Source organism: Podarcis muralis, chromosome 5, assembly GCF_964188315.1.
Source record: "Podarcis muralis chromosome 5, rPodMur119.hap1.1, whole genome shotgun sequence".
Classification (NCBI taxonomy): domain Eukaryota; kingdom Metazoa; phylum Chordata; class Lepidosauria; order Squamata; family Lacertidae; genus Podarcis; species Podarcis muralis.
In genome coordinates, this window is record NC_135659.1 from 100,555,345 (window position 1) to 100,568,625 (window position 13,281).

Consider the following 13,281-nt stretch of genomic DNA (forward strand, 5'->3'; position numbering starts at 1 on the left):
AAGGGACAGAAGCAGCTGGCTCTGGGGCATTCCGGCCACAATTAATAATAATTTCAAGGGGTTGGACAAGATAACACTTTGGATCCCTTCCAACTCAGCAAGTCTATGATTCTGTGAAACGAATGTGCTTTGTTTTCCCAAGGAGGAGGAAGACCATTGATGGGAAGAGCGTTCTTCTGAGAAAAGGCACCTCCACTTCCCAGCTGGCAAGACCCATTTCGGGGAAAGGCTCCCCGGGCAGAACAAAACAGGCAGGCCTGGGATCTGCTGACAGGTGGAATGAAGTCTGCTCCCACCAAATCCTTCTGCCACCCCGTCTGGCCTGCTCAGCATTCCAGGATTCCCAAGTGCAGAACGGAGGACCACAAGGGCAGGCAGTGTAGGGCTGGAATGACTGGCCACTGGATCTTCTCCCCAACCCAAGTGCAGCTCCTGGGCAGTGTGGTTGGTTGCCTCAGGTTGGGTCTTGTAGAAACTCTGGCAGCTCCAAGGCAGCCACTTGCTCCAGCAGCCAAACTGAGCATTCTTGAGTCTCTGCCCCCCAGCAGATTATTCCGAGTTCTGCCCCCTTGAACAGTCCAACCCTCCCACCTAAAGGTGGGCCCTCCATGCCTTCCCACCTGCTGCCCCCTCTGGGCATTTGGCCAGTGAGGGGCTGTGGGAAGCACTTGGTTCCCAGGTTCAGTGGAAGGACCCTCCTGGCTCTGGCTTTGTAATGTGAACCTCACAGTGTTATTATTTTCTTTATGGGGTTGGTTCAAACCACTACTCTGAATGCTCCTTTTCACAGGGTAAACTCACTGGGGATGAGTTTATGGAACCAAGGGGGCAGTGACCCAAAAAGGTTTGAGAACCACTGATTATCCTCTTCAATTCAGCTTTGAGAGATGCTTCCCCCCCCCCCCAGTGGGGCAGCAGCAGATGTGGGGCTCCTCTTGAGGCCTCATGTCATGCGATGCAAGAACCAGACTCAGCACATGCCAGAAAGCTCAGGTTTTATTTGGGGATAGATGATCCCACAGCAGCCTCCCCAGAGATAGAAGGAGGGGGGCATGGCAACACACTGATGTCTGTTCTGGGGTTGGGGTCTTCTCAGACAAGGTGATCACGTTGAGGGACTCAGTCCTCCTTAGCGGGGTTTTCTGGGGGAAGAAAAGAAAAAGAGTCAGCCAAGTAATTGGGCATGTGCCCCTTAGGGCAGGCAGCAGCAATGATAGAATAATAGAATTGTAGAATTGTAGACCCCCAAGGGCCATCTAGTCCAACCCCCTGCAAGAAGGAATCTCATTTAAAGCATCCATGACAGATGGTCATCTAACCTCTGCTTATAAACCTCCAAGGAAGGAAAGTTCGCCATCTTCCACTGTTGAATGACTCTTACTTTCAGAAGGTTCTTCCTGATGTTTAGTTGTAATTTCCTTTCCTGTAAGTTGCAGACCTTGGTTGGAGTCCTACCATAGCTGTCAACTTTTCCCTTTTCTTGCAAGGAATCCTATTCGGAATAAGGGAATTTCCCTTAACAAAGGGAAACGCTGACAGCTATGAGTCCCACCCTCAAGAGCAGGAGAAAACAGGCTTGCTCCATCCCCCATTTGACAACCCTTTAGGTTTTTGAAGATGTCTATCATATCTCCTCTCAGTCTCCTCTTTCCCAGGCTAAACATTCCCAACTCCCCCAACTGTTTCTCGTGAGGCTTGGTTTGCAGACCCTCGATCATCTTGGCCGCCTTCCTCTGCACACCTTCCAGCTTGTCACTATCCTTCTGAAACTGAGGTGCCCAGAACTCAACACACAACTCCAAGTGAGCCTAGAGCAATACTATGACTTCCCTTGATCTGGACAATAGACTTCTGGTGAGGCATCATAGGATTGCATGAGCTTTCTTTGCTGTTGCATCACTCTTTTGACTCATGCTAAGCTTGTGGTCTATTAGGGCCCCTGTTTCCTTTTCACATGTACTGCGGTCAAGCCAGATGTCCCCCATCCCATGTGCTTCAAGTCTGGCTCCTCTTGAAGCTCCTCAAGCCCCCCTCCCTCCACTGGTGATATGGGGGAGATCCACCATCCTTAAGTTCGCCCATGCATAGGACAGGATGGTGCCAGCAGCCCAGCTGAGATAGACGCCTGTGGAGCCCCACAGTCTGCTCCCTGCCCACCACACACACACACACACACACACAGAATGAATCTTACCTAAGTTCCCGCAGACCATCATGCACTCCAGCATGGTACGAAACCGATTTCCATTCCCCCCGCAGAGCCCATAGACGAATATCTCGCACTTCCTGGTGGCTGAGTTGTAGTAGTAAAATTGTGAATAACCCAGACATGGGCCAGGGTCCTTTGGCAGCTTGCAGACCTCTGAGGCCACAGAAGGGGGAGAAAGAGGAAGCAGAGAGGTTTTTCTTAGGGCAGGAAGGTGTCAAGAGTTTTTAATTCCAACTTCATGTTCCCTGCATGCATTCCTCCATAGGAATAATGCAAAGCCCCTCCATAAAAGGCGAAGGAGTCATGGAGACTTCTCCTTCCAGGCAGAGCGGAATTGTGCCTTGGGCTATTTGGGCGAGTCCAGCTCAGGGACTGAATTTGAGGGACCTGCTTGTGGCAGCTGGTTCAGATCTCTGCAGCCCTCTTGCCTCTCAACCCTTTGCCAAAGCTCCCGCCCAAAGCTCTCCTTCCGAGGTCTGCAAAACACACCAATCCCGTAAAACCTCAATTTCAAGACATGACGAAGCTCATTGGGTGACTTGGGCCAGTGGCTTCTTCTCTTAGCCTCCCTCACAGTGTTGTTGTTGTGGGGATTAAAGGAAGAAGGGAGAGAACGACGCATGCAGCCATGAGCTCCATGGAAATGAAGGTGGGCGATAAACACAATCAACGAAGCCAATAAAATGAATTTCTGGTGGGTCCCACTTTCAGTACCTGGGCTGATTTTCCCGCAGGCTTCCTCGCAGGCCTCCTTTGACTCAAACATGTTGCGGTTGCCCGAGCAGCCACCGTAGATGAACTGGTTGCACTTCTTCTGTGACGGGTTGTAGTAGTAACGTATCAAGTGTGCGCTGCATATTCCATCTTCAGGCAGCAACTGGCATCTGTCACTGTGAACTGTTGGAGGCAGAATGAATGGAGGTCCATGAGGGGAACTTCTCAGGCTCCAGGGCACTTAAGTTGGCACTGTGGCTGCTGCCTCCACCAGTTGCCCAGAGAAGAGAGGGTGGGGGGAGAAGGGGTCAGGGGCTTTGCCAGTACCTGAGTCCAGGCAGCCCCGGCTGCACCCGGTGAAGCAGCACTTCTGGGTGAGAGGGCAGTCTCGGTCGTCTCTGCAGGTGTCATTGCAGGGGGCAAAGGTGCGCACCAGTTCCACTTTGGGGCACACGCCAGGGTGCTCTGGAAAAAAAGAGATGGGGAGATTGGGGGTGGGACTAATAATAATAATAATAATAATAATAATAATAATAATAATAATAATTTATTTATACCCTGCCCATCTGGCTGAGTTTCCCCAGCCACTCTGGGCAGCTCCCAATCGAGTGTTAAAAACAATACAGCATTAAATATTAAAAACTTCCCTAAACAGGGCTGCCTTCAGATGTCTTTTAAAGATAAGATAGCTGCTTATTTCCTTCACATCTGAAGGGAGGGTGTTCCACAGGGCAGGTGCCACTACCGAGAAGGCCCTCTGCCTGGTTCCCTGTAACCTGGCTTCTCACAGGGAGGGAACCGCAAGAAGGCCCTCAGCGCTGGACCTCAGTGTCCGGGCAGAACAATGGGGGTGGAGATGCTCCTTCAGGTATACAGGACCGAGGCCGTTTAGGGCTTTCAAGGTCAGGACCAACACTTTGAATTGTACTCGGAAGCGTACTGGGAGCCATTGTAGGTCTTTCAAGACCAGTGTTATGTGGTCTCGGCAGCTGCCCCCAGTCACCAGTCTAGGTGCCGCATTCTGGATTAGTTGCAGTTTCCGGGTCACCTTCAAAGGTAGCCCCACGTAGAGCGCGTTGCAGTAGTCCAAGCAGGAGATAACTAGATGACCCTTTGTAGCCCTTCCTACTTGACAGAGGCATGTGTCCAGCTTTACCTCTGGACAGGAAAGCCCATGGATGGCCCTACTAAGTCCCTCCATACTGCGCTGTGCAACATCACCCCCCTTAAGTCCAGGTTCTCTGACTTTCCCTGCTCACCCAACCACTCCATAAAAACACAAGAAGAGCCTTCTGGATCAGGCCAATGGCCCATTTTCTCCAGGGGCCAACTGGACGCTTCAATGGGAAGCCCACAAGAAGGACCCAAGCACGAGCCCTCTGCCCTCCTGGGGTTTCCAGCAGCTGGCCTTCAGAAGCATCGCTGCCTCCATCCTGCTAAAAGTCACTAAGAACCCTCTCCTCCTCCATGAATCTGCCTTCTAAAGCCATCTAGTGTGGAATCTAGACACGTATAGGAAAGGTTGTGAAAGTGCTTTTTGAAAAACAGTTTTGAAAAATATATGGAATTTGCCATAGCTCACCATCACCACCTAGTGTTACATTTGTATACTGCACTTTACAACACACTGAAAATGTTTTATTTGCGGCTGTAGAGCTGAGTCCCAGGTTGGTGGCCGCCATCACCTCCTGTGGGAGTGAGTTCCGTAGCTCAACTATGTGCTGCTGAGTGAAGACGTCCTTTCTCCTAATGAACTCCTGTGTTTACAGCTTATCATATGCATATCTCTGGATATTTCTGAGATGCGCTTGGTGGCCCATGCCACCAAGAAAAGCCCTGGAATTGTGTTTGGTATGCCAGGACTCACTCCTGGAACATGTGAGGAAATCATTGAAAGGGGGAAACATCTGAGCATGTGCAGAGTTCATTTCCCTCTGTTATTCTCCTACCACTGGCAGCCACCACCATACAGCTTGGCATTAGGGAGTGGAGACTGCGTGAGTGGAAGCCAAGTGGGCTTGAGCCCCAACATCTCTTCCTGGGCAGAATTTAACATTGGTTCTCCCATCCACAAGAACTCAGTTGGTCCCCTAGCCACCCCCATCAGTTCTGTGGGAATGTTCAGGGATGCAGGAGAAGATCTATTGTTTGATTATAGCCTTTCCAACTTGTGTTAACAAGTTCACACTTTAGCAGAGTAACATTCCTCTTTTTAAACTCACAGAGGCTGTGTTTGCTCAGGCTCGCTAAAGCCTCTAGAATAACTGTTCTGGTATTTTCCCCTTATTCCCTCATAAAAGATAAGACACGACACAGTCTTCTATAAAAGTATAAAAAGAGTTTACTCACATTCTGTTCACAATCAGATCCCAGAAGGCAGACTTAGCTTAGAAAAGTAACATACACCTGGAAACTATCTCATAAGGAGACAGTGCCTCTGTCCTCTCTTGGCTGGAAGCCGAGAAACATCTTTGGCTAAGCAGATGTTGCTTCTTCGACGAAAGTAGTCAGAGAGAGAGAGAGATAGCGGCCAATCCTATGCTTTAGTTACCTGCACAGGTGAGGCCACGCCCACCTCTAGTCACATACAGAGGAAGTCTGTCCCAGCCCAGGAGGAAACAGGAAATTTACCTGCTGGCTGGACAAACATTCCTCCCCACGTGTAAACATGTTCACTCTAGGAATGTTGTCCTTGACTGCTCTTGTGTTTCACATCCCACAAGGTCCCCATCTCTCTCCCCACCCAAGGGATACCTTCTTCAGCCACCTGGCAAGTCTGTCCACACCCGTTGCTGCAGCACTTCTGGATTGGCAAGTAGAGTCCTGAGCCACAGTCCTGGTCGTTGTTGCAAGTCGTTGAGCAGTTCGCAGCCTGGTCTGGCTGGGGGCTCAGCCTGGGGCAGGAGCCGGGCTGGTCTGGGGATGAAAGGAGAATGTAAGAAGCTAAGAAGGGCCTGCTGGATCAGGCCAATGGCCCACTTAGTCCAGCATCCTTTTCTCGCAGTGGCCAACCAGGTCACCCAAAGGGGATGCCTGCCTGAGTTTTCCACCCAAATAGACACCAACCCCCATTGTGTGTATGGATGGGTGGTCAAGAGCACATCTGGGTCAGAAGGTGAGGCAGATGGGAGGTTCCTGACTTCATTTCTCCCCCCAAAAAGAGGGGCTGCTGCTTACCCTCAAGTGGGAGCATGCACTGATGCCCACAGGCAGTCTGGCAGCAGCGCTCGTTCCCTGGGCAGCTGTTGTCTCTGGAGCAGAACTGGCCGCACTGGGTGTCATTGTTTTGGATCAGAGTAGGACAGGTGCCAGGCTTCCCTGTGATGGAGAGAGAGAGAGAGAGAGAGAGAGAGAGAGAGAGAGAGAGAGAGGAATGGATTACTAAGCCATTACTAAAATGGATTGTTGTTGTTGTTTAGTCGTGTCCGACTCTTCGTGACCAGAGCATGCCAGGCACACCTGTCTTCCACTGCCTCCCGCAGTTTGGTCAGACTCATGCTGGTAGCTTCGAGAACACGGTCCCACCATCTCGTCCTCTGCCGTCCCCTTCTCCTTGTGCCCTCCATCTTTCCCAACATCAGGGTCTTTTCCAGGGAGTCTTCTCTTCTCAGGAGGTGGCCAAAATCTTGGAGCCTCAGCTTCACGATCTGTCCTTCCAGTGAGCACTCAGGGCTGATTTCCTTCAGAATGGAGAGGTTGGATCTTCTTGCGGTCCATGGGACTCTCAAGAGTCTCCTCCAGCACCAGAATTCAAAATCATTAATGGGTGGACTAAAATGAATTACTAACCATTGATAATCTTAAAATTCAGGTGGGTCTGCAAAGCATACGCCTGAAGCATCGAAAGCCAGGGGAAAGAGATGCTTCTTCAACCTCCTTCCGAAGCTGCACCATGGAGGTGTCATCTGCTACTGAGTCAGGTTTCAGGTCCTGACATTGATTTACAAAGCCCTGAACAACTTGGGTCCAGGATCCCTCAGGGATCACCTGAACCCTGATATTCCAGCTCGATCACTGAGATCATCAGCAGGAGCATCTTTGGTCATTTCTTGGGTTGCTGAGACTTCTTTGACAACAACCAAGTTGTCATTGGCCCACTCCTGTGGAATTCCCTGCCACTGGAGACTCAGCAGGAGCCTTCTGTGCCAACATCTAAACACCTGCTGAAAACTTTTCTATTCTTCCAGGCCTGTACAGGAAATTGAGAATATATCCCCCACAATGGTCTGCTGGTGTTTGTTTCTAATTTGGTTTTTGTTTTTAATTTTAATTTTTTATGATACGATATGATAATCTTTATTGTCATTGTCCCATACAGAACAACGAAATTGAAAAAAAAAATCTACAACGGACATTCAAAAACCAACAAGCTTGCTATCCCATCTATCCCAGCCTGGTTAGCCCCCTAAAATCTCTGATACCCCATAATTAAATCCAATATACTCCCACAGAGACTACCTTACACTGCGTTTAAAACCAAAATCACATTTGGATAGAAACTGTTTCTCAGGGACTTCCGGGTTAGCGCCTCCGGTAATGGCTGAATTCCTCTGACCGGGAGGAATTCGCTTCGTGGAAATTAGGGTCCGACTGCCACAGCGAAGGCGGGGACCCACAAAAAATCACAGGTGGGTGAAGCCTGTGAACGTGGGATTCGGCTGGCACCTTTTGCGCCTCCCCTACTCGCGGGGAAACCCGGTTTCGGGGATCCGGAGCGACGTGGGGTGAGTGGCGCGGTGCTGCGAATTGACTGCTTCTTTCACGGAGTGAAGCCGCATTGCTGTTGCCGGAGAGCGCTGACTTTTTCCTGTGGACAATTCGATTTTAAAACAACTACCGGTGAGTAGAATGGAAAATTGGATTTTTAAACGTCTTAATTTGGTACCGAAACGGGGAGGTTTCAAACAGGAAGTCCGCCTTCCCCTTTTGTAAATAGACTGGAGCAAAAAAGCTGCAAGCTAAAGTCTTGGAAAGCTTTCCATAAAGGATTAAACTTCCATCGGCTAAAATCATCAAACCCCCCTTGGAAGCAGGAGGAGAGGGGGGAATTTTTAGACCGCGCAAGCCTGCAGGAGAGAGTGAAGAAAGTCAAATTACCACCGCCCTGAACCTGGAAACGGGCTGCTAGTAAGACTGAAGTTTTGGATATGTTCATTGACTGTGAATAGATCGTTTGTTGACAGTAAGTTAAAGAAGAGAAATACATTGTTTCCATTGTCTCCTTCTGTGTTTAAAAAGGAGTAAATGTAAAAATTGAAACTAACTTTATTGTTTGAACTGTGCTTAAAAGGATTGATACAAATAGAAATTGTTTCCCCCTAGAGGAAGCCTTTGAAATTGTTACATGAGCTGAGTGGGGAATTTCCAGCTGCAAGACAAGATCGTGAGAATCTGGGATTGACCTTGGACTGTTAAGAATTTTGACAGAAGAAACCTTAGTGGTTGCATTATGTAAGATTAATGACTCACTGGAACAGCTCCATAGGAAGACGGATGTGACGATTATAAAAATTGATAACTTGGAACAAAAAGTGACTAATTTTGGACAAAAAGTGAATACTAATACAGAAACTATTCAGGAATCGATACAGGGATCTACCTTGACATGGCAAATTGAGGAGAAGGCGGGGGAGAAAGTTGTTAGAGCCCCAGCCTCACAGATGCAACTTGATGACTATAAGGGGATGCCTTTTATGACGGAATCTAGAGAAAGCCAGACTTTGAGGATTGGAGCCCCGCTTGGACTGGAGAAGGAAAGTTGGATAGATCCCTTCATGCAGGGATTCACTGACTTTTGGGACTTGGGCCAGGAGGAGACTGGAGTTGTGGGGACTGCCAGACTTGGAGGAACTTTGAAATATGACTGGAAATACCTTGTGAATTTTAGTCTTAACTATGGAGATCTGGCTGATTTGTTGAGAAGGAATAAAAGCATTGCTAGGTGGGAATTTCCTCAAGATTTACTTTTCAACATCAGAGGAAGGAAAATAAGAACAAAACCAGGAGAAGACAAAGTAAAGTGTATGTATAAACATGAAGAAGACTCGCAGAAGGGACTTGGAAAAGAATTAAGAGCCTCGGACAGAAGATCACCAGGTTGATGGACTATATGGAAATGACGGAAATGACTGGCAGAATCCAAGACCAGGGAGAAGAGACGGTGGAAGAATATTGGAAAAAATTTAAAATCTATATATGGAAATAATGTAAAATTAATGAATGTTAGAAAAATGTTGGAAGGAAATTATATGGCTTTAGTAGAAATGCCTTAAGGAATTAAGCATAAATAAGTATTATAATTCTAATGGAAAATAAGATTAAAATATGTTAAGATAATCATATGACAGAAAATAGAGAAAGATGGAAAGGATTTGCTGAAACAATTAATAGAAATGGAATACAAAAAGGGAGGTGAGAGGAGTTCGATGAAACAAGGGAATGAAAGAGAGGATATTGAGAAGGTATGATGTGTGTTTTTTGAACTGTTTTTGCTTTTGCTTTGCTTAATGTGTTAATGTTGTGTTGTGTATTGTTTATATATTGTATTGTATTGTATGTTTTTTTCCCTTCTTTCTTTTTTGTAAGGTTTTAAAATAATAAATATTATTTATAAAAGAAAGAAAGAAAAGAAACTGTTTCTCAGGCGGCTAGTCCTAGTCTTTATAACCCTGGACCTTCTTCCAGAAGGCAGAAGCTGAAAGAGATCATTTCCGGGGTGCGCACTATCCTGCGCTATCTCTGCATCTTTCTTATAGCACCTGGAAGCATAGATTTGATCCAAGGTGGGAAGAGTGCACCCAAATATTCTCTCCACAGTCTTTACAACCCCGGACAACTTTGGTTTTTTCCCTGACCGTGCAGCTCCCAAACCACACACAGAGACCATAAGCTAGTACGCTCTCCACAGTACAATGGTCAAATGCCATCAACAGGTCCTTTGAGAGATTGTTTTTCCAGAGGATAATTATTTTATTGCCTGGTTTTATCTCTTTATATTGCTGTAAACCACTGTGAAATGTTTTATTCAACAAACAAGCAGTACAGATTCAGATACAAAGAAATAAGTGAAAATGCAGCAGCATCAGTGAAAAGGGACAACCAAAGCCAGGTAGCCGAATCAATAAATCCTGCCAATCTACGTAGGTGTCCCCCTGTACCAGGAAGCAGAAAGGGAGCCCAGCTTGCCACAGGGGCATGGACCCACCATGTGGGGTCTTCCCTCCTCCTCTCAGCTTCCCACCACGTGTCTCACAGGAGCAGAGGGAGACTGAGTGTTGAGTCAGCCTGTGGTTGGGGGGGGGGACGCCTCTCTCTAGCATGCAGATCCAAACTGACATGTCACGCATGGAGGAAATCCCCAGGGCCAGATCCTACGCCTGCCTGCCAGGACTGCTTCAGCCAAGAACAGGGAGTGAGCGATGGCTCCTCCCAGGAGAGGAAGGAACAGAAGATGTTATCTGACCTGGCAGAGGCAAGGTAGCTCAGGTGGAAGACTGTGAGACTCTTGACTTCAGGGTCATGGGTTTGAGCCCCACGTTGGGCAAAATATTCCTGCATTGCAAGGTGCCCTGGTGGTCTCTCCCAACTCTCCCATTCTCTGTTTCTATGATCCTATGAAGGCTCATGCTAGCCTCACCGTTAGGAGAGAGGCAGCGGGAAAACAGCAATAAAATGAAAGCAGATCCGGAGGAGGAGTGAGTCAAGCAACAAGAAGGTTTCTGTGAACACATCATAGACAGCGGGGCTCTTAAATAGAGGAAGTGTCAGATCATTGCTACACCTTGCCCAATATTGTCAGCACTGCCTGGCAGTAGAGTTCATGGGAGGCATTCTGCCCACTGAGCTTCAGTCCCATCCCAAAAGGGGAGAGAGGGAAAGACCAGGGGAAAACTATTAGCTTCTGATCACAGAATTATCAGAGGGTAGAGTTGGAAGGGACACAGAGGGTCATCTGGTCCAACGCAGGAGTGATGGCTTAACAGGACCACAACTTTAATACAGTTTGAAAAACCCAACCAAAGTACAAAGGGGAAAAAATGAATAAACACATCGTAACCATATGTAAAAACAGCACAGCTACAAAGTGACCCGTAATATCTATGTCTGACCAATAGCACTATTCTGAAATGGTTTGGGTGAATTATTATCATCAGGGCTTCTTTTCAGCCAGAACTCAGTGAGTTCCTCTCAGGTAGGTGCCATTGCCATTCTGAGAGAATGGGGGAGGTGTTCATGGTGAGTTCCAACACCTCTTTTTCTAGAAAAATAACAATTCTTCTTCTTCTTCTTCTTTGCAAAGCACCCTATACCTCAAGTCTCAGGGCAGTTCACAGGATAAAGTCACAACATAAAAACACAAAATAAACAATCAACCCCCCCCCCCCAATAAACACCAACCCAATAAACCACCCCCAAGGCGTTTTAAAAGGGCATTGGGAGGACAATCAGCTAAAGGCCTGGTTAGTGAGGAATGTTTTTGCCTGGTGCCTAATGGTTTATAATGAAGGTGCCAAGCGAACCTCCCTGGGGAGAGCATCCCACAAACAGGGAGCCACTGCAGGAAAGGCCTGCTCTTGCGAACATGAAGTTCTTTCTTAAATTCTGAAAACATAAGCTCATCGGCCCATAAGATCATTTCACCCACCTCAAGTCTTGCCCCTGACAGCAGGATCTATAGGGAAGGGGAAGCTATGGAACAAGAGACCGTGGTTTCCTGGCGCTGAGGACTCTTTCAGTTACCCATTCAGGGTTTCATACAGGAGCCCCAAGCCAGCACAGCCAGAAGATGCAGAGGCTCATGAGAATTGTGGCCAGTTCAGAGGCAGGCTGCCTTAGAGAGTGTTTCCCACAGGGGCTTAGAAAGATGGAGATTGGGACAAGGGAGTCCAAGGAGACACTCACCTAGAGGCATCTGACCAGACACAGGAGCCAGGTCACCCCAGAAGGCAAGGAGCGCAACCAGGCAGAGGCCGATGGACTTCATGGCGAAGCAGGTCTGAGTCCCCTGCCTGCGCCCAGAAGGCTTTATATCCCATGCAGAAGGAACTGACAGCACATTTGGAAATCTCTCAGCTCCACCCAGAACGAACAGAAAGCAGAAAGGAATGGATTGGTTGGGAAAGGCTGGGGAATCTGAGTGACTGGAGATGAACCTTTCCAAGCCAGCACCCCATTTGTAGGCAGGCAGTGATGACTCTGTCCTAGGCGTGCCTCTTCTGTTATCAAAATGCAAAGGATCACCAAAATGAGGAGCTGCCTCAAGGCGCTTCCAAGCGCCAGGGGAAGTGCAGCCAAAACCCAGGAGACCCGATGCCAGCCTTGCGTCTGGGTGGGCTTGTGCTTGGGGCATTCAGAAAGAGGGCACCAGCCGTGCCAAAGGGAAAAGGGCCTCTTGGCTGCAGGAGGCAGGTATATCCTCTTCTCCAAAGTGGAAGTCATTGCCCACCTGAGCTGCTTTCATGAGAAGAAAGGGTTCCAGGTGTGGCTGGGAACAGAGCTGAACTGGGAGAAGGAGGAGAAAGTGCTTAACTAGATTCTGGCTGGAGGCAGGTGTCATTTGCCCCCAGAGAGCAAGGAGCCCCACAAGGAGGAGAAGGCCACCCCACCACAGGGTGAACAAGCTAAGTCTACTGCCCAGCCCATGACTCACTTATATCTCAGAAAACAGGTTCAATGGGGGATTCCCAAAGAAGCTGGTGAAGGAAGAAGGGACAGATGGACAGCATCAATAAAAAGGGACAACCCAAGCAAGGTAACTGCCAATCTACGTAGGTGTCCCCCTGTCCCAGGAAGCAGAAAGGGAGCCCAGCTTGCCACAGGGGCATGGACACACCATGTGGGGTCTTCCCTCCTTCTCTCAGCTTCGCACCACGTGTCTCACAGGAGCAGAGGGAGACTGAGTGTTGAGTCAGCCTGTGGTTGGGGGGGACACCTCTCTCTAGCATGCACATCCAAACTGACGTGTCACGCATGGAGGAAAGCCCCAGGGCCAGATCCTACGCCTGCCTGCCAGGACTCCTTCAGCCAAGAACAGGGAGTGAGCGATGGCTCCTCCCAGGAGAGGGAGAAACAGAAGATGTTATCTGACCTGGCAGAGGCAATAAAATGAAAGCAGAGCAGGAGGAGGAGTGAGTCAAGCAACAAGAAGGTTTCTGTGAACACATCATAGACAGCAAGGCTCTTAAATATAGGAAGTGTCAGATCATTGCTACACCTTGCTCAATGTTGTCGGCACTGGCTGGCAGTAGACTTCAGGGGAGGTATTCTGCCCACTGAGCTTCAGTCCCATCCCAAAAGGGGAGAGAGGGAAAGACCAGGCGGAAACTATCAGCTTCTGATCACAGAATTATCAGAGGGTA

The 13,281-nt window shown here is 48.5% G+C and overlaps 1 protein-coding gene across 1 annotated transcript; it reads right to left on the minus strand.

Annotated features, from left to right (window-relative positions):
* Positions 1–978: 978 nt before the first annotated feature.
* On the minus strand, positions 979–12,270 carry LOC114599871 (uncharacterized). The gene is made up of 7 exons (XM_028735663.2): positions 11,825–12,270; positions 6,101–6,241; positions 5,678–5,839; positions 3,251–3,388; positions 2,924–3,106; positions 2,195–2,362; positions 979–1,142 (listed from the first exon to the last, which is right to left on the minus strand). The coding sequence occupies exons 1-7, from the start codon at positions 11,904–11,906 to the stop codon at positions 1,120–1,122; spliced, it is 897 nt and encodes a 298-aa protein (XP_028591496.2). The 5' UTR covers positions 11,907–12,270; the 3' UTR covers positions 979–1,119.
* Positions 12,271–13,281: the final 1,011 nt, after the last annotated feature.